This window comes from Pristis pectinata, chromosome 10 (assembly GCF_009764475.1).
Source record: "Pristis pectinata isolate sPriPec2 chromosome 10, sPriPec2.1.pri, whole genome shotgun sequence".
NCBI lineage: Eukaryota > Metazoa > Chordata > Chondrichthyes > Rhinopristiformes > Pristidae > Pristis > Pristis pectinata.
The window spans coordinates 26,427,355-26,451,106 of NC_067414.1; the positions used below are offsets into that span (position 1 = coordinate 26,427,355).

At 38.7% G+C, this 23,752-nt stretch overlaps 1 protein-coding gene across 6 annotated transcripts in view; it reads left to right on the forward strand.

Moving 5' to 3' along the window:
* Positions 1–21,452, forward strand: part of bckdhb (branched chain keto acid dehydrogenase E1 subunit beta) — a 192,059-nt gene extending 170,607 nt beyond the window's left edge. The window contains exons 10-12 of one of the 6 annotated variants that reach the window (XM_052024775.1): positions 18,614–18,763; positions 19,251–19,278; positions 21,097–21,452. In XM_052024775.1, coding sequence (XP_051880735.1) covers positions 18,614–18,754 — 141 coding nt within the window. In that variant the 3' untranslated portion in view covers positions 18,755–18,763; positions 19,251–19,278; positions 21,097–21,452. The remainder of the gene's footprint in view (positions 1–18,613; positions 18,764–19,250; positions 19,279–21,096) is intronic. The other 5 variants (XM_052024776.1, XM_052024777.1, XM_052024774.1 and 2 more) reach the window with 5 other exon arrangements.
* Positions 21,453–23,752: the final 2,300 nt, after the last annotated feature.

The following is a 23,752-nucleotide window of genomic DNA, read 5'->3' on the forward strand; positions in this document are numbered from 1 at the left end:
TTAAAACCAAGATTAGAATTAGGCAGATGTAGCCTGGTGGGGGAGTGGATGGGAAAGGTGAACCACAGGTGAAGATAGACAGATATGTATGTGGGTGATAGGCAGTTTATATTTTTTGCCCCTAAATCCACCATCTGCAGTTTCATGTGTCTCCACTGGGACTCAGATGTCGGACTTTCAAATGACTTTAGGATTTGTGGAGAGTAGAATGTGTCCTCCACCACAGTTAACAAAGTCCAATGGAATAGTTCAGCCTAAAGATATAACTAGTGGAGTCCTAACAAAGAAGGGAATGAGGGTTTCAGCAGTATATGAATTGAAGCATGGCTGGAATCAACAATATTGTAGAGGTGGTCTTAATGATGGATCATCTCACAACAAAGTTACAAATAGGCTGATTTAGTTTCAGACTAGTGCAAGAGAGAGGGATGAGATCAATGGCTAGGGAATGGTGATGGACGGCAGAGGCAATGACTAGTCTTCCCAATATTTAATTGCTTAAGGGAGAGTCCCTGTCACCCAAAATTATGGTCCATTATTAAATATAAGGTTTATGAGAATCTGGTAACAGTTTCTACTCAATTGTGATTAAGTTACTGAAGCCATCAGTATTCAGATTCCTTTGACTCTATAATTTGACTCTATTATAATCATATTTTTTAAAAAATCCATGAATATTTGTAAGGAATGTTTTACATTTGCAATATTTATATTCTAATTGCAACTTGAAATCTCCCTTTATTGTGGCAATTGGTGGAGAGAATGTTCCCAGTAATTCAGTGGTGGCTTGCCACTATAAACAAGGAACTAAAGAAACCAGCCTGAATTAAATAAAAGCTGCAGTCAAATTCAGACATTGAATAAATTCTTTCAGTGTTAGATCTGTATGGGAATTATCTAGAATCTGATTTAAAAATGAAATAATGCTTCAAAGGTTTGCCACAAGAAAAAATTAATCTAGTATGCAAGTAGATTTTAATCAACTTTCTGTCACAGTAAGACATTGATCAGTTTGTTATGGGTTTTTATCTCTTCAGTTTAGAGAAGACTTCCAAAACTGTTAGCTTTCAGAAGTACTGTTATTGTGGGGCCAGGAAGTAGTTGCTATAACAACCTGGTATCCTCTTCAGTTAATGAGTCACTGCCGTAAAATCTGAAATCCAAACAGAACTTGAGAGCTGGGCAAGAAACAGTATCAATGACCATGCCAATTCAATGAATAGACTACAGTTTCTTTTGACATCCTTAACTTCTGTTTCTTAAACTTTCAGAAGAAGTATCAAATTATTTAAGACAACAGAGATTTTTAACTCCCTTTACCAGGAAGTTGGATTTTAAAAGGTTAGTTTTTCTAATCACTGCTGCATTCTTGACCTGCATCAGGTTTAACTAATTGGTGATGGTGTTCACTGAGACTAACTCAGGTGGGATAAAACCAGAAAATGCTGAAAGAGTTGGGCAGGGCAGGCAGCATCAGTAGAGAGAGAAATAACAGTTAGGACTTGCAATGACGCACACTCATTGAGGTTTTATAAAATACATGGGCCTCAGATGGGAATTTAAGTATTCACTAAGTATTGTGTTTATTAAAACCTTTCAGGGAAAAATTGGAGGCCCTAAAATATAAATTTTAAACTTATCCTTGTGGACCTCTAATGCACCAAACTTCCCTAAATGCAGGCAGGTTCTTTTAAGCTGCCTAATCTTCACCTGCCTGCAGCAGCCCAGATGGCTATTTGCACCATTTTGTGCTGGAATGGCCGGTGGGGATATAAATGAGGTTGGATATTTCTATGTAGCCTACCAATGAAACTTGCTCTGTTCTGAGGTTGGTCTATTTTCTTATTTATTTGTTCTTTAAAATCACAACCCTTTTTGTCAACTTTAGATTTAATGCTGCCACAGCAGAATTCTCTTTAGAGCATTTCTTGCACTAGATGGCAGATTGTCCCACAAATTAACAGTTGGAAGGTAAACTTGCTGAGAATCTGTCTTGCAAATTTTAAAGTGTATTAAACTTTCCTTTGCTTCCAGCCTTATCTGCTCCCAGTCGACTGAAAACAAAACACTTCTTAATCTGTTGAATTTATCCACTTAAAAATTCACACTGGTAGAATAAATTCATATTAATTAGCTTCCTTTTATCACTCTGTAAGTTTAGGATTAATTATCTCACAACAATTATTGCATGAAGATTAACTGCATACAAATAAAAACAAAATGATGTATAAATACTGTTGTGGAATTTTTCAATAATTAATCTTAAATTATATTCTAACAAAGTCACCATTATTCATTTTCATTTGTTAATGTGATCAGAAAGAAAGATGTGAACAAGCCACTGTTGAAAATAATGACTGAAAACTAAATAAATTCCTCATGGCCTTGGAGCCTATCTAATCATTGTGCACTGAAGACGTGTATTAGATGACAGATTTTGCATATTATGGCACAATGTTGAATGGGACTGGTTTTTCTTAAGGTAATACCTTTAATATTTTCTAATCAGAGAAACAGTCAAAAATTCTAGTAGTATTTTAGAGAATTGTAGATTATTTAACAATTGTAGCATAAACTAATTTAAAAGTAAAAACTCAAATGATTTATCATGATAATCAGCAGTTGATTGGTATGTCTATGAATCAGGATAACTATAAGCTGAAGGAAAAAAACCAAGAGTACTTCATTGAATTTAATAGGAGATCGAAACTTGAAATGATTATGTTGTTGTCCTGTAAAGAACCCAGGAACATAAGAAAATATGAGCAGGAGTTAGTCACCTGGACCCTCTACTCTGTCCCTCCTTCAATCAGAATCAGGTTTATTATCACTGACATATGATGTGAAATTTGTTGTTTTGTGGCAGCAGTACATGGAAAAATGTATAAATTTATAGTACAGTAATGTACAGTAAAAAAAAATCTAAATATTACAAAAATAAATCATGCAAAAAAAAGGAATAATGAGGTAGTGTTCATGAGTTCATGGATCGTTCAGAAATCTGATGGTGGAGGGGAAGAAGTTGTTCCTGATTTGTTGAGTTTGGGTCTTCAGGATCCTGTACCTCCTCCCTGATGGTAGTAATTAGAAGAGGGCATGTCCTGGATGGTGAGAGTCCTTAGTGGCAGATGGAGTTCAACCCGGATAAGTGTGAAGTGATACACTTTGGGAGATCGAATTCGAAGGCAGAATACAACGTTAATGGCAGGACTCTTAGCAGTGTGGAGGAACAGAGGGATCTTGGGGTCCACGTCCATAGATCCCTCAAGGTTGCCACGCAGGTTGATAGGGTTGTGAAGAAGGCGAATGGAGTGATGGCCATCATTAGTCGGGGTACTGAGTTCAAGAGCCGCAAGGTAATGTTGCAGCTCTATAGAACTCTGGTCAGACCACACTTGGAGTATTGTGTTCAGTTCTAGTCGCCTCATTATAGGAAGGATGTGGAAGCTTTAGAGAGTGTGCAGAGGAGATTTACCAGGATACTGCCTGGATTGGAGAGCATGTCTTATGAGGATAGGTTGAGCGAGCTAGGGCTTTTCTCTTTGGAGAGAAGGAGGATGAGACGTGTCTTGATGGAGGTGTACAAGATGATAAGAGGCATAGATCGAGTGGACAGTCAGAGACTTTTTCCCAGTGCGACAATGGCTAACATGAGAGGACATAACTTTAAGCTGATTGGAGGAAGGTATAAGAGGGATGTCAGGGGTAAGTTTATTACACAGAAAGTGGTGAGTGCGTGGAACGTACTGCCTGCAGAGGTTGTGGGGGCAGATACATTAGGGACATTTAAGAGACTCTTAGGTAGACACATGAATGATAGAAAAATAGGGGGCTGTGTGGGAGGGAAGGGTTAGATAGATCTTAGAGCAGGATAAAATGTTGGCACAACATTGTGGGCTGAAGGGCCTGTACTGTGCTGTAGTGTTCTATGTTTCTGTGATGCATGCCGCCTTCTTGAGTCACCACCTCTTGAAGGTGTCCTCGATGTTGGGGAGGGTTGTGCCCATAATGGAGCTGGCTGGGTCTATAACCCTCTGCAGTCTCTTGCGATTCTGTACATTGGAGGCTCCATTCCAGTCAGAATGCTCTCCACTGTACATCTATAGAAATTTATAAGTGTCTTTGGTGACATACCAAATCTCATCAAACTCCTAACGAGGCAGAGCAGCTGGTGTGCCTTCTTCATGATTGTATCAATGTGTTGGGCCCAGGATAGATCCCCTGCGATGATGACACCCAGGAACTTGAAGCTGCTCGTCCTTTCCACCGCTGACCCCTCAATGAGGACCGATGTGTGTTCTCCTGACTTCCCCTTCCTGAAGTCCACAATCAGTTCCTTGGTCTTGCTGATGTTGAGTGCGAGGTTGTTGTTGCAACACCACTCAACCAGTCGATCTCTCTCACTCCTGTAAGCCTCCTCATTGCCATCTGAGATTCTACCAACAATAGTGATGTAATTGGCGAATTTATAGATGGTATTTGAGCTGTGCTTAGCCACACAGTCATGAGTATAGAGAGAGTAGAGCAGTGGGCTAAGCACACATCCTTGAGGTGTGCCTGCATTGATTGTCAGCGAGGAGGAGATGTTATTGCCGATCTGCACTGACTGTGATCTCCCTATAAGGAAGCTGAGGATTCAGTTGCACAGGGAGGTACAGAGGCCCAGGTTTTGAAGCTTGGTTATTAGCACTGAGGGAGTGATGGTGTTGAATGCCAAACTGTAATCGATAAACAGCAACCTGAGATATGTCTGGCAGTTGTCTGGGTACTCTAAAGCAGAGTGGAGAGCCAGTGAGATAGCGTCATAATCATGACTGATCTGCCTCAGGCCTCAATTCTCTTCTGTGCTAGTTCCACACAGCCCAAAATTCACCAATCTTTCATAGATGTATCTCCCTCCTCTTTAACTTCTTAAAGTGATCTTACCTCCACAGATCTCTGCAGTAGAGAATTCAAGGGATGTACCACCCTCTGTGAGAAGAAATTCCTATACACCACAATTTTAAATGACACCCCTTGTAACTATGTCCTCTCATTCGATACTCTCCCATGAGTGGAAACATCTCAGCATCTACCCTGTCATGCCCCTTAGGATGTAATGTGTCAATAAGATCAGCCCTCATTCTTCTAAACTCTGAAGAATACAGATGTAAATGTTTTAATCATTTGTACTAGGACAACCGTCCCATCCCAGGAATTAGTCTAGTGAATCTCTTCTGAACTGGCTCCAGTGCTAGCATATTTTCCTAAATAAGGGGACCAAATCTGTTCATGAAACTTTCAACCCCTTTCAATAAAGACCAAGATACCATTTGCCTTCTTAACTACTTGCTGTACCTGCATGCAAACTTTTTCTGTCTGTTACACAGGAACACCTAGATTCCTCTGTACCTCATTCTTTTGCAATTCCTCTCCATTTAGATAACAGTCTGCCTTCTGAAGTGCATGACATCACACTTTCTAACATTAAAGTCCATTTGCCACATACTTGCTCACTCAACCTATCTGTATTCTGTTACAGAGTTTAAATGTCCTCTATGTGCCATGCGTCTCACCTATTTTCATGGCATTATCAAACTTACCTTACAGTCTGCTGTCTCCTCCAAGTCATTAATAGTAAATAATTGAGGGTCAAGAAGTGATTCTTGGACCCTGCGACTAGTTGCATCTTTACTGTCAGAAAAAGATCCATTTATTCCAACTCTCTGTCTTTTATGTGATAACTCATCTTCAATCCATGTTAACACACCTGCCCCGATACTGTGAGCTCTTATAATTGTGCATCAATGTTTCATGTGGCACCTTATCAAAGGCCTTCTGGAAATCCAAATACACTACATCTACAGGTTTCCTTCTATTGACTTGTATTGTTATATCCTTGAAGATATCTAACAAATCTGTAAACATGATTTTCCTTTTAAAAGCATACTGCCTTGGCTTGCCTGCATTAAACTTCTTAAAATGACTAGCTATTTCTTCCTTAATATAGACTCCAGCATCTTGCCAATAACAGATGCTAAGTTATCAGGCCTGCATTTTCCTACTTTTGGCCTCAAACTAGGGAGTCATGTTTGGATTTTTCCAATTTGCAGGTACCATCCCGAAACTCAGTGAGTTTTGAAAAAATTCAGCCGATGGCTGCCCTGTCCCTGCAGCGACATCCTTTAAAACTCTTGGATGCATGATTCCTTGATCAGCCATTTATTTCATTAAATAATCAACAACTTCACTATGCTCTCAATACTCAGAGGTGCCCAACTCGAACTAGTTTCGGTTGGTTTTCTAACTATTGATGCAACTCACACTATATTCAGTAAGATTCAATGTTTGTAAAGAATCTACAAATTTGATAGATATAAGATTAAATGCCAAAGATTTAGGACAGAGAGCAGAAATCTTTTTCACATATAGAATATGAATGAAACAAGCCAATTCTACATTGATGAATAGAGTACATGGATAGTTGGGAAAGGAAGGTAAAGGGTTCAGGATATATACAAAGGAGCTTGCAAGGAGAATAAATACAAGCACAGATTGTTAATATCTATATAATTGTTCTACAGCAATAATGAAAAATTGCTAATTCATATGTTTAATAGAATATTAATAACAAACTGCTAAACAGCATAGGCATTGAGGAAATGTAGGTGACACAGATTCTGCAGATGCTGCAAATCTGGAGCAACACACACAAAATGGAGGAACTAAGCAGGTCAGGCAGCATCTATGGAGGGAAATAAACAGTCAACGTCTCGGGTCGAGATCTTTCATTGGGAATGGAAAGAAAGAGGGCAGAAGCCAGAATAAAAAAGTGGGGGGAGGAGGAGCTGGCAGGTGGTAGGTGAGTCTAAGTGAGAGGGGAAGGTAGATGGGTGGGGGAGGGGCAAATGAAAAGGAGCGACGTGAGATGCCAAGAGGTGATAGGTGGAAGAGGCAAAGTGCTAGAGAAGAGGGAATCTGATAGGAGAGGACAGGAGACCATAGAATACAGGAAGAAAGGCAAGGAGGTGGGGAACCAGGGGGAGGTGATGGGCTGGTCATCAGGGCAGGGGAGGGGAAAGAAGAGGGGTAAGGGGGCCATGGGAATGAGGGAAAACAAAGGGAGGGAAGGGGGAAAAGCAGAGGGAAGGGGTTACTGGAAGTTCGAGAAGTTGATATTGATACCATCAGGTTGGAGACCATCAAGATGGAATATGAGGTGTTGCTCCTCCAACCTGCGTCTGGACTCAAAGTGGCAGTAGAGTAGGCCGTGGATAGACATGTCAGTGGGAAGTGGAATTGTGGCTGTTCACCAGGAGGTCCTGGCTGTTGCGGCAGACAGTGTCAAGGTGCCTGATGAAGCAGTCATCCAATCTGCGTCGGGTCTCACCGATGTAGAGGAGACAGCGCTTCACCTGTGAATCTGAGGGTATCATTTATTGCATCTGGTGCTCCCCTTGCAGCCTCCTCTGTATCGGTGATATGCCTGCTTAACCCATTACTCATCCAGCCCTTGATGATGCTGAAATTCATGCATACTATTGTCCTTCAAAGTTCATCTGTAATATATTCTATATTATCTTTCTAAGCTGTTCCCTACATAAACGAAAACTTACCCAAAACTTTGTTGCCCTCATCTTAAACTGTGCTAAGTCCCACTCACCTATCTTTCCTTTGTTCATTAATGCCTTTCTGAAATTAATCATTGTTTTCTTTGCTTCCAATTCTGGCCTCTGTGCACCTTAACAGATTTATTTTTCTATTTATAACTTAAAAGCTTCATTGGAATTCTGCCACATTCATCTTTGAAAGTTCTTATTTAAAAAAATGTGGGGTTCTAGTTCTATTATTAAATCACAATGGTGATTCTGCCATCAGCTACTGTCAGTGGATAGCAATATTTGCAGCAGGCACTTGCTTCTAAGGACATTATAGACTGCAGCACACTATTTGCCAAGAATCATTCCTTGAACACTACACTTTGTGGAAGGCCAAATTGCAGAGTCAGTCATCCATACTTGGGTCTGGGATTTGAGGTGGTAATGACCGTGATTTCTGCCTGTGGATCCACGGTTGTTCACTGTCATTACCCTGTGAAACTGGTAGTGCCTATTAAATTTTTGCACGTGCTTACCTTAATGCAAAATCCCAAAGTAGCTGTCAACGATGCTATGTGTCTTTCTAGCTGCTACATTTGCACCCTTCTCCACAGCAGTCAAAATAAGTAGAAATGAATGTAAAGAACTTGCGAACTAGTCTAGAAAAATGTTGAAAATATTTCACTGAGTAACATGAGATTTAAATGGATTTTGATGATATTTTAAACCGTAGTTACAGTTAAGCAAACTGTCTGGCTTTGTTATTCTCTTGGTGTGTGTTATAATTTCCTCACATGATGCATATGTATCAACTTATTGGTTTGATTCATTTAGGAAAATTTCCACCTCTGGCTTAGCAGAAACACAAATATAATCCTTGATCCTGTTCTGCCATTCTGTGACATTGTGATTGACAATAATCTAATGCCATATGCTCTTTTTCACATATCTTTTGTTATTTTTTGCATAACTAAAAGCTATTTCAGATTTAACATTAATAATTGACCAAGCATGAGTTGCCATTATACACCACCATTTGTGTAATGGCAGATATAGCCATACAGATTTGATACAGGGTGACAAAAGACTCAGAGATTTATGTAGATTCCATCCTGGTAGAATGACTGATGATCTGGAATTGCTTCTTGACACAGCAGCGAATGATTATTTCTGGTAGAAGCTTCAGAAAGCACCCATATTGTTTAGCTTAGAATTAATTTATTACAGAAATATCAAGACAAAAATAAATGTCCATCTGTGGCTTTCATTGCAGCTGTAGTATCATTTTAAATGAACTCTGGCCATGGAGGTGGATCATTTCATCTTAAACTAGTTGAATCTCATTTATAACTTGGTGATTCTTTGAATGTGAATGATCCTACAGATACTACTTACTTTGAATAAAATTGCAATATCTTCAAGTACCATATAGTAATGGTAACAGTAATTGATGTCAACTTCGGCAGGTAACTCAGCTGTTGTTGGTATCATAACAGAATCCATAAATACTGTATATTGAAGTACTCTTTGTCACAATACACTTTTAGTAATGCAAAGCAACATAGGTTGGTTGCAACTAGAATAAAGTTAGTATTATAACAGCTTGTCAACAACAACAATAATCTCTAGTGTCTGACATAATCAAAGATCAACAAATATTGCTAATAACCATGAATGAACCTCATGAAGCTAATGAAATTAATGAAACCATGAATGTGCGGTGGTCTAAGATGAACCAGCGTTGTTAGTGCCATCAGTAATCTAGCGATTTGCATTGATGAAAAGATTTTCCAATGGGCCAATAATAGTGATATGCCAGATACATTAACAAATAAAACAGTCTCTAGTCTGTTACCAACGTGAAATAATTTTGCTTGTTTCCAGTTTAGGAGAGCTTATTCCACATGTCATACAATATTGAACGAGTAGGAGGTCATTTGACAGCATATACAGGGTTATTGGGGAGAGTTTCAGAATTTTCAGAAATGTTAATGCATGGAAGTATAATAATTGCCTTTTCCTGATAGCAGCAGAAGATTGGCTTCAACAGTGTCATTGATTCATTTGCTGATTATTGAATTTAGCCTATTTGGCTTAAGTTGTAAAGATTTCAGGTACTGTGCAAATCCATTTAGCACATAGCTTTGGAAATTACTGTTTGTGCTGTATGGGGAGCTATTTGTTTTCTGTGTTTGGCAATCCAAATATTTAGTCTAGTACAAGGTCTGTAGATTTCGTGTTGGGGAAAGCAATTCAAAGAGATTATTTCAGTCCTGTAATGATCAAAGTGGTCTGTCATTGTTGCAATTTGTGTGACTGGTCAGAAATTCTGCATTATTATCATTAATCAGCAAGTGTCTGAGCATAATAACATCATTTTGTTTGAAGAACCAAGCAAAGTGTCTGGTTGAATAAATATAAGAAATCAAAGGGCTGAAGGATTTTTTCTTTTGTTGCTTTTGTGAACTCACTGGATCTCTGCAAGCTTGGAACAAGTACTATAAATTCCAATGGATAATTTGCACCTACATAGATCTCTATGACCTGTGGACTTGTTCGCCATTGCAAATAACATTTTCTGACTCAGCCACATGGTTCAAACATATTAAGTCTGTCCAACTGGTTTAGCCTCAGCAGAGTTTTTGTACTATTTGACATTTTTTCAGAATCTTTACTTTTTTTGCTGTATAATTGACGAACTTTTGTGTTTTGGCACCGTGTAATCATCAGGTACAGGCACGGCCAGATAAAACTTCCTCCACTCTTAGTAACACAGCCTTAGCCTAATGTTCGGGCAAATTCCCACACCAGTCATCCTTTAATAAGTTCTCCTCTAAAATTAATAACTAAGTGCCAAGTCATCCTAAATGATTATGAGGTGTGAAACCGAGCCTACTTGGAACTGGAAGAAAACATGTTGGATTTTTATAGCCAGTCTGGAGACAGAATTGAAGAAAACATTTAGTCATTGTGCTACTAATTTTGAGCTACAATTCATATAATTGTTTTTATGGTTTGAGTCCAGAAGTATAGATCCAATGAGATTCGATAAATTCTGCTGGTGTGATTTGTTCTACCCTTTAATAAGAACAGGAGTAAAGCTATTTGGCCCTGGCTGATCTTACATCTCACATCATATTCCTGCCTCTCTATATTCTTTGATTCCTTTCATATCCAGAAATCTAACAATCTCTGAATTGAATTTCGTCAGTGACGTCACCACCACAGACCCCTGGCAGAGAGAATTAAAAGATCGACTAACCCTATGAGTGAAAAGTCCTATATGGCCTAACACTTATTTTGAGGCTGTGACCCCTAGTTCTAAATTCCTCAGGTAGGGAAACATTTTCCTTGCATCGACCCTGTCAGGTCCACTAAAAATTTTATACATTTCAGTGAGGTTATTTCTCATTCTTCGAAAGTCTGGAGCAAAGAGGCCTTTCTACTCAATCTCTCCTGTATGACAAGGTTGCCTCCATGCAACTAGTCAGGTAAATCTTTGCAACACTTCCTCTAGAGCAAGTACATTTTTCAGGTAAGGAGATCAAAATTGTATACAGTACACTAGGTGTGGCCTCACCAAGATCATATGTAATAGTTACATATCTTTACTCTTTTACTAAAATCCTCTTGCAGTAAAGTCCTAAGTGTCATTTGACTTCCTAACTGCTTGCTGCACCTGCATGTTTGCTAATATATATTTGTGGTTTATAGGATATAGTATTAACTGTATTACAGACCCAAACAACAGCCTGCATGTTAGTGTTAAATGACTTATCAAGGTAGGACTTTTACAGTGAACGGAAAGGCCCTGGGTGCTGTTGTAGAACAGAGGGACCTTGGTGAATGGGTGCATAGTTCCATTAAAGTGGAGTCACAGGGAAATAGGGCAATGAAGAAGGCTTTTGGCATGCTGCCTTCATCGTTCGGGGCACCGAATATAGAAGTTGGGAGGTTATGTTGCAATTGTAAAATACGTTAGTGAGGCCACACTTGGGGTACTGTGTTCCGTTTTGGTCACCCTGTTATTGGAAGGATGTGATTAAACTGGAAAGCGTGCAAAAAATATCTACAAGGATGTTGCCAGGACTCGAGGGACTGAGTTATAGGGAGAGGTTAGACAGGCTGGGCCTTTACTCTTTGGAGTGTGGGAGACTGAAGAGTGATCTCATGGAGGTAGATAAAATCATGAGGGGCATAGATAGGGTGGGTGGTCTTTTTTCCAGGGTTGGGGAATCAAAAATTAGAGGAAATAGTTTTAAGGTTAGAGGCGAAAGGTTTAATAAAAGCCTGAGGGGCAACTCTTTTTTTTACACAGTGGGCGGTAGATATATGGAGCCAACTGCCAGAGGAAGTGGTTGAGGCAGGTACATTAGATACATTTAGAAAGTATGTGGACAGGTATATGGATGACAGAATTTCAGAGGGATATGAGCCAAGTGCTGGGAAATGGGATTAGCTTGGTCGGCATGGACATGAATGGGCTGAAGGGCCTTTTTCTGGGCTGTACCACTCTATGACTTATGTTCAGGACACCCAGGTCCTTTTGGACATCACCCTTTTCCAATCTGTCAGCATTTAAAAAGTACTCAGTATTTCTATTTTTTGTACTGATGTGGATAGTCACATCAATCCACATTGTACCCCATCTGCTATGATGTAGCAACTGTAGTTGCTCACCACCTCCTAAAGTAGAGTACTTGATAAATATAATTTAAAACTATACTGTGAATTAAAGCACAATTGCTGGTCAATAACCTGTTCTTGTTTGGTCTGTAATATAGTCAAAACCATATCTATAAAGCAGAAATATATATTAGCAAATATGCTTGTTTCTCAACATCCAAATACTAAAATAAATATTTACTTTATTAATGTATTAAGTAAATGTCTGTGTGCATGAATTTTTAGGGAGATATATCTGATTCATTTACAGTGGGTAAAATTAGTGAGTTCTGAGTTAAGATCCCGAGTGGAGCAGTTTATGATAGTGGAGCAACTTATTGAAGATTCAGGCAATTGAGGATAGCTCACTTACTTTCATGCCTGATTACAAAGGCATCATAATACCAGTTGTAAAATAGTTTAAAGTAGGATCATTTGGCAAGTTTGCATCACTGCCCAGTAGAAGAAAAAAACAAAAATTATAGCAATAAATTGAAACCACTCACACAAACTAAGTATGACCTGTGAAAACTTGTAAGTAAGCTTTTGATTGCCGCAGGTTGGACAGTTATTTTAGCTACTCAACATTCAATATTTGTTAACGTTATTTTCATAGATAATGATACATTAGCATTTATTTTTCCTTCAAAGCTGAATTAATTGCAGCCTGTCCTTTTAATATTCATGATTACACCTCCTCCCACCCTTCTTCCTGATTGGACTCCATTATCCCTGTTTCTCTGCTTCCTTTGTATCTTTTCTGACAATGAGACTTTTTGCACCAGTGTTTCTGAAATATTTTTCTTCATCCTTAATCTGGGCTCTTCTCCACCATAGATGGCAGGGCTCTCAACTGCATATTCTCAGTTTCCCACCCAGTGAAAGGATATGGTTCAACTTGTCTTCACCTTCTACCACGATGTCTCCATGGTCAGTGGATTGTCCTCCATACCTTATTCCACCTTCAACAAGAGGCCGCTGCCTGACATATCCTCCCCTCCCCTCCCCTCTCAGTGTTCCAGTGAGACTGTTCCTTCTGTGCTTCTCTGTTTGTCTCTTCCATCTAGGCCAATATTCATAGAATTTTCATAGCATTTTCCATGCAACCACAGGAGATGCAGTTCCTGTTCCTTTGTCTCTTCCCTTCCCTGTGTCCGGAGGCACAAACACTTCTTCCAGGTAAGGTAGCAGTTCACTTGCACTTCTTCCAGCCTTGAGAACTGCATCCATTGCTCACAATGTGGTCTCCTCTACATTGCAGAAATTAAGTAAAGATTAAGTGACTGCTTTGCTGAGTTTGCTCTGTCCAGGAAGTTGATCCTGAGCTTTCATTTGCCTGTCACATTAATTCTCCATTCCACTTCCGCTCTGAGCTCTCTGGCTTTGGCCTCCTACACTGTTCCAATGACACCCAATGTAAACTCGAGGAACAGCACCTTCCATCTATACACACTGCAGCTATCAGGACTCAATATTTAAGAAGAAGCAGATATGATAGTGGCATTTAAAAGGCTGTTAGATAGACACATGAATACGCAGGGAATGGAGAAATATGGATCATGTGCAGGCAGAAGAGAATTAGTTTAATTCAGCATTGTGTTCAGCACAGACATCGTGGGCCAAAGGGCCTGTTCCTGTGCTGTACTGTTCTCTGTTAAGTGTTCAATAAACTTTATAAAATATGACTTGAGCAACTTCCTCTATAACACTATTTCTTCTGTGAACTAATTTTCCATTATTTTGATGGTCCCTATAATGCATAAGTAGTAATGTATAATATAGTATATTGTTTATAATAATTTTGAGGATTGCTCATTGATTCTGATACCTGATTCCAAAGGCATTATAGCACTGGTTGTGAAACAGTCAAAGTCTAGACTGTTATCATCACTTGGCTGGTAGGAGGCATGAGGTTGTGCATAACTGCCCAGGAGAGGAGAAAAGAAGCAATCACCCTGATGCATAGTCATGGTATGTGTTTTTATATTGAATGGCTGTTGTATTTCAGCTTCAAGAGACCATTCAGTTTTGTTATTTTCTGCAATCTTAAACAATGCATTTTAAAAACAAACTCAGTCAAGATTAAAATCAAGTGCAAAACTTTGCTTTGTCTTTTTCCACAGTTCAAAGATTTTGGGAAAAGTCCTTCTCAGGTGATTGATATCTATGCACAGGCCAAGTGGACTCATATTATCATGGACTAAGAGTTGCAGCACTGAAAGATTCGTGATAGTTTTTTTTCCTTTCCCTATGAATTATTGCTCTTCCCAACACACACAATTTCAACTGCTTCTTGTAAAAGACAAATTTAATGCACATCTTTTGATAAGAAATGGACAATCACATATACATGCAATTACTTTCAATAAGAAGCCATGGATTTCATTGTTTAGTATTGTACCAGGAAGGTATTCACCAATGAACTTTAGGGTGCAATTCTAGGCAATGATCCTCTGAAACTAAAGCTGTTTCAGATATTTCTTAAGACCCATGCCAAGGCATCCATCTAAATGCGTGGCAACCCAGAAACGAATGCAGTGTCCCAGCTAAGGTTTAATATCAGTATCCCCTCACTTCCTTGTATTTCTTTAATTTCGGTAAATCATCATGTGCTGTCATGATTTTGGCATCATTGCTGACACTATTTTAATAGAACATGGATGGCATTTATAATTGTGCTAGAAGATCATTTGCAAGTTAATTGTGTCTAATGGATCTAGACTGTCTGTTCATGTTTGATATCTAATATTCTGGAAAGTGTTTGAAAAGCCACTCAAGCAATTAAGAGGAATCTTATTTGCATATTCTGAATCATCCATCCATTCCTCCCTCCCTCCCCACACACTCACGCTCGACAAAAACCCCTGACATGCCGGATTGATGAAATACATGCTAAATAAAGAAAGATGAGATATTTAAGAGACTTCGACCAGTTCTTGGGGACAACACATCTGTGTAAGTCACAACAGGACTCAGACCAATATCCTTGCAGGGAGCTTTGATTGTTGGGAAATTGGAAGGGAAATCAGAATCAGGATATGAAGAAGAGAAACATTATGCACAAAAGACTGGACAAGGCAGACAACATCAAATTAAGACATGGTACAGCATTACACAGGAGCAGGCTAAGAGGGAAATGAGAGAATCTAAGAGAGCTTTACTGTACATATAATTAATCATATAATGTGGTGTCAGTAAGGTTGATGAGCTGCAGGTGCAAATGACCATATAGGATTATGATGTAGTGGAAATAACAGATCTAGGTCAAATTAGTACAATATGAGTGCTCAATATTCTGCTGACCCCTTTGCTGTTGCTACTGAGCTCTTCATGCAGCTTAGTATCCCAATGGAATCTGCCACTCTCAGCATCAGTGAAGATAGGCAGTGCTGGTATGAATCACATAACTTCCATATTAGCAACAATCAACAAGCCTTTTATCACAGTCTTTGTGGGTTTCAGCTTGCAGTGGCCAATGTATGGAGAGGAGCAATATATATTTGCGCCATTGTAAGGCAGATTTTGTTAAAATGTGGCTTAATTCTCTTTGATCTTGCCTGCATAAATCTAAATTCAAATCCACTCCAGGGGTCATGGGCAAAAATGCGAGATTGGCACATTACTCTGCTAGAGGTGAAGTGCGGTATTGTCATAACACTGAAAGTAATTTGCTGTACTTGACGACTGCGGAGCAGTTTTGTGCCATGTAAATTACTGCACTCTTCTGTACATGAAAAGTTCACTAACGTGAAATAAGTGGCTAGTCGTCAACTTGTCATTTGAACCAGTGCTCCACCAGAAAGGACAATGAAAACCATGACTGGAGAGCACAGCATGTTGCAGTCTTCACACTTGATTTGATAAGTTATCAGTGTTACCTATTTTTGTGCATGGTATCAGTTGAGCAACATTGGCAAGCAAAAAATCCAACGATTTGGAAATCCTGATAAGTTATCAGGTGGTGTTTGCTGCTCTCTCTTTCAACTCACCAAGGCCTCAGTTCCCACACTCCCTTTGAATTCACCAGGTTTGCTGGAAAATGTATCATTTTACCGTGTAACATCTAAAAAAAAGTGAGTTAAAAGTGCGTTATGGTATTAATTGGAATAATATCCTGCACTACCAAAGTCCAAAGTGTGCCGGATTATCAGAGCTTTATTCTATTACTTTTACATTGTTTGCTATTAATAAGTTTTGTGTTTCATTGTCCAAATTAGAGCTCAAAATTTCTTTCCATTCACTCATACCAAAGACTGTAGCAAAACTACAGGCAGCAGACAATTAATATATCAGTAATTTTCTCTCATTTGTTCATTTTTCAGGATGTGGGTGTCTCTGGCTGGGAAAATCCCTCAATGCCACATCCTTAATTGCCCTTTAGAATGTGGCATTGAGGCACCTTCTTGAATTTTATAGCTGTCTTCAAAAGGATGAGCTGCTCACTTCTTGCCCAGAAAAGGGCAGGAAATCTTGGAAAGATTGGCCAGAGTTCGTGCGTTGTGAACGACTCTGGTGGCAACTTAGTATCCCAATGGAATCTGCCAGTCTCAGCATCAGTGAAGATAGGCAGTGCTGATGTGAATCACTGGTTGCCACCTTTCAGTTTGAACTCTCTGGGCTATGGACAAATGCCAGACAGCAGCTATTTCTCTCAGAATCAGGGTGCTTTTTGAAAATACACATTATGATTTATTTTGTGATGAGAAGTAGAGATAGGTAGCAAGCTCTGAGTCTCAAACAATGTAAGAGGGCAATAATAAACCAAGGGGACATATGGCAGATTAATCTTCATGCTGATAGCATCCTTGGAGGTGGGAAATGGGTAATATTTTAGATTGGTGACCTTTTATCCGATGAAAGATCATTGACCTGAAATGTTAACTCTGTTTCTCTCTCCAGAGATGCTGCCTGACCTGCTAGGATTTCCAGCATTTTCTGTTTTATTTCAGAATACAAAAGCTAGATTGAGAGGAATTTTGACAGAGGTGTTCATAATCATGAGTGGTCTAGGAAAAGTAGGTAGAGAAACTCTTCACACTAGTGGAAGAGTTGAGAATGAGATGGCCCAGAGTTGAGGCAACACAACCAAAGACAGTGTGTGGTCAGTATCTGCAATGTATTCTCTGGTGGTTTTCAGAAAAGGAATTGGATCAGTATTTAAAAGAAATTGCAGGACTATCGGGAAAAGAAACAGGGCCATTTGCCTTGCACTTGCGGAGAGTTGGTATGGTCTTGACGGTCTGCCTTCTATGCTGTTTCAATTCTATGATTTAATTATTACATTATTAAAATATTGTTTGGCAGTTATTTTACATATTTTCTCCATTGTAATTAACTGCCTGAATTTGAATCCTTGCTGATCAACCAACAGAGAACCTTAGAACTTCTTGAATACCTGTAGGTTTGGCCTGGGGCTTGTGTGAGGCTCTCCAACCTAAATGGAAATCCAGGAATTGGCATCTATATGTGTGCCACATGTAATTGAATGCCACACTCTTCAGGATCTTCCACATTAAATGCATAGAGGAGCCTGGAATGAAAATTACTGGCTTCATTACTCATGGTGAGGGCCCTTGATTCTCATTCATCTTTTAATTTTCATCTAAATTTTAGGGAAATGGCCATTTATCCCCTGTAAACTCTTCCATTTAAAAGATGATTGCTTGTGAACAGAGGGCCATGGAACATTTCTGCTCCATGTCATATTACAATATTTTCAAGGACGGACTATTTCTAAACACTAATTTTGGTATGAAAATGTGACTACACATTTCTGAGGTTATGTCCTAAGGTCAACTTGATGTTCTGATCATGAAAAACTTGTTAATGTTAATTGTACAAGTTAGTTTTCATTGAAAGAAGTTGTGTCCATATGTTATTTCATGGAGCTCTGTGTTTTGAGTGTTCCAATGAGAAGGTTTCTTGCATCATTGAAAACAATTTGTAAATCCTTTCTCATTATATGGCCCATTAAACACACAAAAAAAAAGAACAGTAATGTCATTGTATTGATGTATTTTTTTGCTCTGTAAACTCAATCTGCCCTTTCAAGAGCCAGGTTGGTGCTATGCAGATAAGTGAACATGGCAGAATTTGCATCACAGAGAAAAGAAATGTCAGTCGGTGAAAACTAAACTAGCTGATATGATGTTACCACATCTATTCTGGGCCAGAAGTACTCAAAGCACAATGCACAATATTGAAAACAGATTTTACTCACACAACCTTGCACTAGATAAAGCAAGGGCTAAATAAAGTATACTTTGTGCTTGATAGGGTGTTGCTCAAACACCCAGATTGATTTTAGTAAACAAAATCTGATTGTCACTGAATCCAGTAGCTCCTATTACAATTTTTCTTGTAATTTACAGGAAGAGTGCTTTCTCAACCTGGAGGCGCCAATCAGCAGAGTCTGTGGATATGATACACCTTTTCCGCATATCTTTGAACCCTTTTATATACCAGACAAATGGAAGTGCTTTGATGCTGTGCGGAAAATGATAAATTATTAAAAGCAACAGGTAAGAGTCTTCAAAGTTTCAAAGGGATGCAAGTTAACATCTGAAATACATATAGAATCAAAATCTATTGAGTGATTCAGAGAAGGTGATGAGTTGTTATTTTGACATTTAGCTAGGATTAAGTTACAATGTGCTGTTTCCATTTCAACAGGAGAGAACTAAAAGTTTGAAACTGATTGTCTTCTATGCTGTCACAGAACCTAATGTTCAGAAAATGATATAACACCTTGTCACTGCTACAGAATTTTACAAAAAAATCTAAAAGATTGCTTGAAATGACAAACTTGTGCATATGTAATATAAAAGTTATGTGTGCTACTGGTGGACAGTCAGTTTAAGCTGAGTTGCTCAAACATTTCTGCAGTAAGACTGTATGATGTCTTATATTTTCCCTGCATTACAACATTTTCAACAGTTCAAACTTGCTTACTTTATTTGTTCTATTTCTTCACTTATTATTCTTTATGTTTGTTAAACCTCAATTTAGAAATCTTCAAGTTGTTTCAAACAGTAAGGTAGGCATTGTGGCATTCATTTGCTTTTGTTAATCATTGCAAGTATGAATAACATTACTTTCTTGCTTTATCTATGATATACATGAATATAGTAGCATAGTAAGGAAGTTGGATTGTTGATCTGGAGACAAGAATTCAAATTCCTCCATGCCAGTTGAGGAATTTAAATTTCTGTTTTTACATAAATCTTTTAAGAATCATTATGTCAGTAATGGATTGCCTACTTAGCTGTTGTAAAAACCCATGTGGTTCATTAATATCCTTCAGAGAAGGAAATCTGCTGCCCATACTTGGATTGACTTCACGTCCATTGACATGGATATTGACACACCTACCCATACTTTAATATTACTTCAGTAATCCATTCACATAGCTGAGTCCCAGCTTTATATTCACCAAATGAATCTGAGTCTTAGTCCTTACAAATAGCTATAAGATCTGATCCCCTATCTAAAATTAAAAATAACCTGCACTTATATGTAACAGAAAAATCTCATGCCATTTGACAGGGAGGGACAAATATAACAAAGACATTGAACCAAAGGATATAATGGGGGAAGGTAACTATATGTTGGTCAAAGAAATGAATTTAGGGATGTGGCAGTAAATTAGGAATGTGAATGTGAATATACCATTATGAACCATTATAAATCTTATCCTCTCTGATACTTTCTACCTCCTCAAATTAGAAAGCTCTCCAGATCAATTTTGAATCTCTGCAGTATATTTGCTGGCCAACCAGATAACACCAAGATCCCCAAAAGGGTTTGGTGATGGGAATGCGCAGTCAGATAATAGCAGGAATGGGATGCATATAGAAGCACACACCTTTTTTTGGCAGAGTGCCAGAAAGTCACTTCAGAATCATTGGTCAAATATTACCACATTCTACCCAGATTCCTCAAGTGTCTTCCACTCATTGAGGGGAATAGAAACCAAAAGATGACTATGCCCCAGCTTTCAGCTAATCTAAGCACCTAATTGGACCTACTGAGAACCATTCTGAGCCACATATCACAATACTTTGTGTGCATGACCATTTTGTAGAAAAGTCTCATATGCTTTGGCAGAAAATATGCATCAGATCTGTAGGATGTATCATAATGTCATATGATTAATACATAGTTTTGTTCTTCAAAATCTATTTAACGCAATTGTTAGAATATTGCTCCAATAAATATATTCCTCCCCATTAGCCCACACACATGCATGCACACTTACACAGTGTTCATCTTCTAAAAATCAAAAATTTGCAGTTGATGAAACTCTTAAAAACAGAAATGCTGGAAAGACTCAGCTGGTCAGGCAGCATCTACGGGAAAAGAAACAGAGTTAATGTTTTAGGTCAAAGATCCTTTGTCAGAACTGGGAAAGAGAGAAGACAAGTTAGTTTTAAGTTCCAGAGATGGTAGGGGAGGGATGGATAAGAAATATCTCTGTTTGGGTGAAGTCAAGGTTGCCCCAGGAATAAAATGTTGATGAAGTAAGCTGATTGATGGATTAATGAGGGCAGTCAGAGGAACAAAGGAGAACAAACTTAATTAAATGTGACTAAGTTGCATGTAGTCACAGCTCTTTTCCTAAGTATTTTGGCATTTTAAGTATAGTTCATTTTGCTGATTCTGTCCACTTGCCATGTTGCATGAAAAACAGTGGAATTGGACATGCTGTGTTTTTAAATGTTCTGAAAAGATTATTTTTCTCCTGTAGATGGCATTAGCTTTAAATGAGGAGACAATCACTGTGCACATGATCCTCAGTCAATTAAAGACTTATATTGAGATGCCTGTAGATTATGTCAATGATTTTCCTTTATAGAGGCTAAAGGGTGAAAAGTGCTCCCCTGTTGCATTTTATCCAGACTAATTCTCGTTGCCTAAAGGATTAGCTGCCAGCTGCAACGTTCCAGGAAGTCCGGACTGAAGATGGACCATGTTTATACTTTTCTATTAAATCTACAAGGGAAGAGATTGAGCGATAAACCAGGTTTGCCTCAAGATACAAAGTTCTTCTGTTTTGATCACCTAAAGAATATCTGATACTCTATGTAATATTGTAATCGAGTCTGTGGAATTGATTATGGTTCTTCTTTCATGTTAAAAGCGTCCATCTAATGTAAACACAGTAAAAGTGGCTTTTTTAACATGTACAAAAATAAAAATAATATGTATTTACATTGTTTCTACAATAATTTGATTTCTTTACCTCAAGTCTCTTGAGAATAAAGATGCAGTTGTACAGTTCACTTATCAAATCAACTTGTGTAAATATGGAGCTGTTTTATAAATGTCACATGACATTTATCATACATATAATTGCACAGTGTCAAGTAAGATTAGAGATTGACAAGTAGTCAATATAGTATAAACTCATTATACTGTTGTGCCTTTTTTAATAAAGATGGCATTATAATTAAAATACTTCAATGAAATACATACCACAGATTCAGGGTAAACTGAATAGTGGAAATGGAAACCTCATTTTGCTGACGGCTGTGAGTGTTCCATTGAAAGTGAGTTTGGTTAATTTTGTTGTAGTTCTTAGTGTGCGAAACAGCTTGTACACTCAACACTGCACAGGGTACATTGCTGAGGGAGCTTAAGTATGATCCTACTCTGAATTTATTCAGTATTTGGCTTTGGGTGATTGACACTTAAAGTGAAAAGATTTATGGCTATCTGGCACTTTAGTAGATTAAAATAAATGTGATATCCTGATTCAATTACACTGTTTAAACTTGTCTTTTTGTAAATATACTTCAGTGCATTAAGTACATTGCCAGTCTTTGATACATAACCATATTTTAAGACTCTAACCAATGTTGTGCAAACCATTTCCATTTTTCTGTGAATAAATCAATCTAAGCATACTATGAAGCAAACAAGCAGATCGATGGTTCATAGAAATCACAATCTGCTGAACGTAAATTAGATGCAGAGGAAAACTGAGATTTTTGTCACAGAATTCTTCAACTAATAGGGCATCAACAAGGAATTATTGCTGTTCACATTTTTTGTTCATCAGTGCATGGTTGTTCTGATAGTGATATCGGCTGTTCTATCAATCACTGAACGATAAGCAGAGGGTTCTGGTAGGTGAGGTTCACTTAGATTCACAAACAAGTTATATTTCATTTAACTTTCTGAAACTAAGATCAGCCAGCTTGTTTGAAACTAAGAAAGGACATGGTACTGGGTCACATACTCTGTAGCAGACTTAATTTCATACATCAGATTCTTGCCATTGCAAGAAGATGTATGCCTGATGACATTTAAGTCATATTTGTTTAAGTAGCAAGGTGATTCAAAATAACACTAATCATTCTAGCAAAGAGGTCAGGTCTCTGTTAAACCATAGAACCATAGAACAGTACAGCACAATACAGGCCCTTTGGCCCACCATGTTGTGCCAACCTTTAAACCACGCCTAAGACTATCTAACCCCTTCCTCCCACATATCCCCCTATTTTAAATTCCTCCATATGCTTATCTAGCAATCATTGGAACTTGACCAATGTATTCCTCTTAATATTTTGTACACCTCTATCACGTCTCCCCTCATCCTCCTTCTCTCCAAAGAATAAAGCCCTAGCTCCCTTAGTCTCTCCTCATAATCTCCAATCCAGGCAGCGTCCTGGTAAATCTCCTCTGCACTCTTTCCAACACTTCCACATCCTTCCTATAATGAGGCGACCAGAACTAGACACAGTACTCTAGGTGTGGTCTAACCAGAGTTTTGTAGAGCTGCATCATTACCTTGCGGCTCTTAAACTCGATCCCACAACTTATGAAAGCTAACATCCCAAAAGCTTTCTTAACTACCCTACCCACCTGTGAGGCAACTTTCAGTGATCTGTGGATATGAACCCCCAGATCCCTCTGCTCCTCCACACTACCCAGAATCCTGCCATTAACCTTGTATTCTGCCTTGGAGTTTGTCCTTCCAAAGTGTACCACCTCACACTTCTCCTGATTGAATTCCATCTGCCACTTCTCAGCCCAGCTCTGCATCCTATCAATATCCCTCTGCAAGCTATGACAGTCCTCCACACTATCCACAACACCACTGACCTTCGTGTCGTCTGCAAACTTGCTAACCTACCCTTCTACCCATCCAAGTCATTAATAAATATCACGAAAGTAGAGGTCCCAGAACCGATCCTTGTGGGACACCACTAGTCACAGCCCTCCAACCTGAATGCACTCCCTCCACTACAACCCTCTGCTTTCTACAGGCAAGCCAATTCTGAATCCACACGGCCAAGCCTCCCTTGATCCCATGCCCTCTGACCTTCTGAAGAAGCCTACCATGTGGAACCTTGTCAAACGCCTTACTAAAATCCATGTAGACCACATCTACTGCACTACCCTCATCAATATTCCTGGTCACCTCCTCAAAGAACACTTATCAGGCTTGTGAGACATGATCTTCCCTTCACAAAGCCATGCTGGATGTCCCTATTCAGTCCATGATT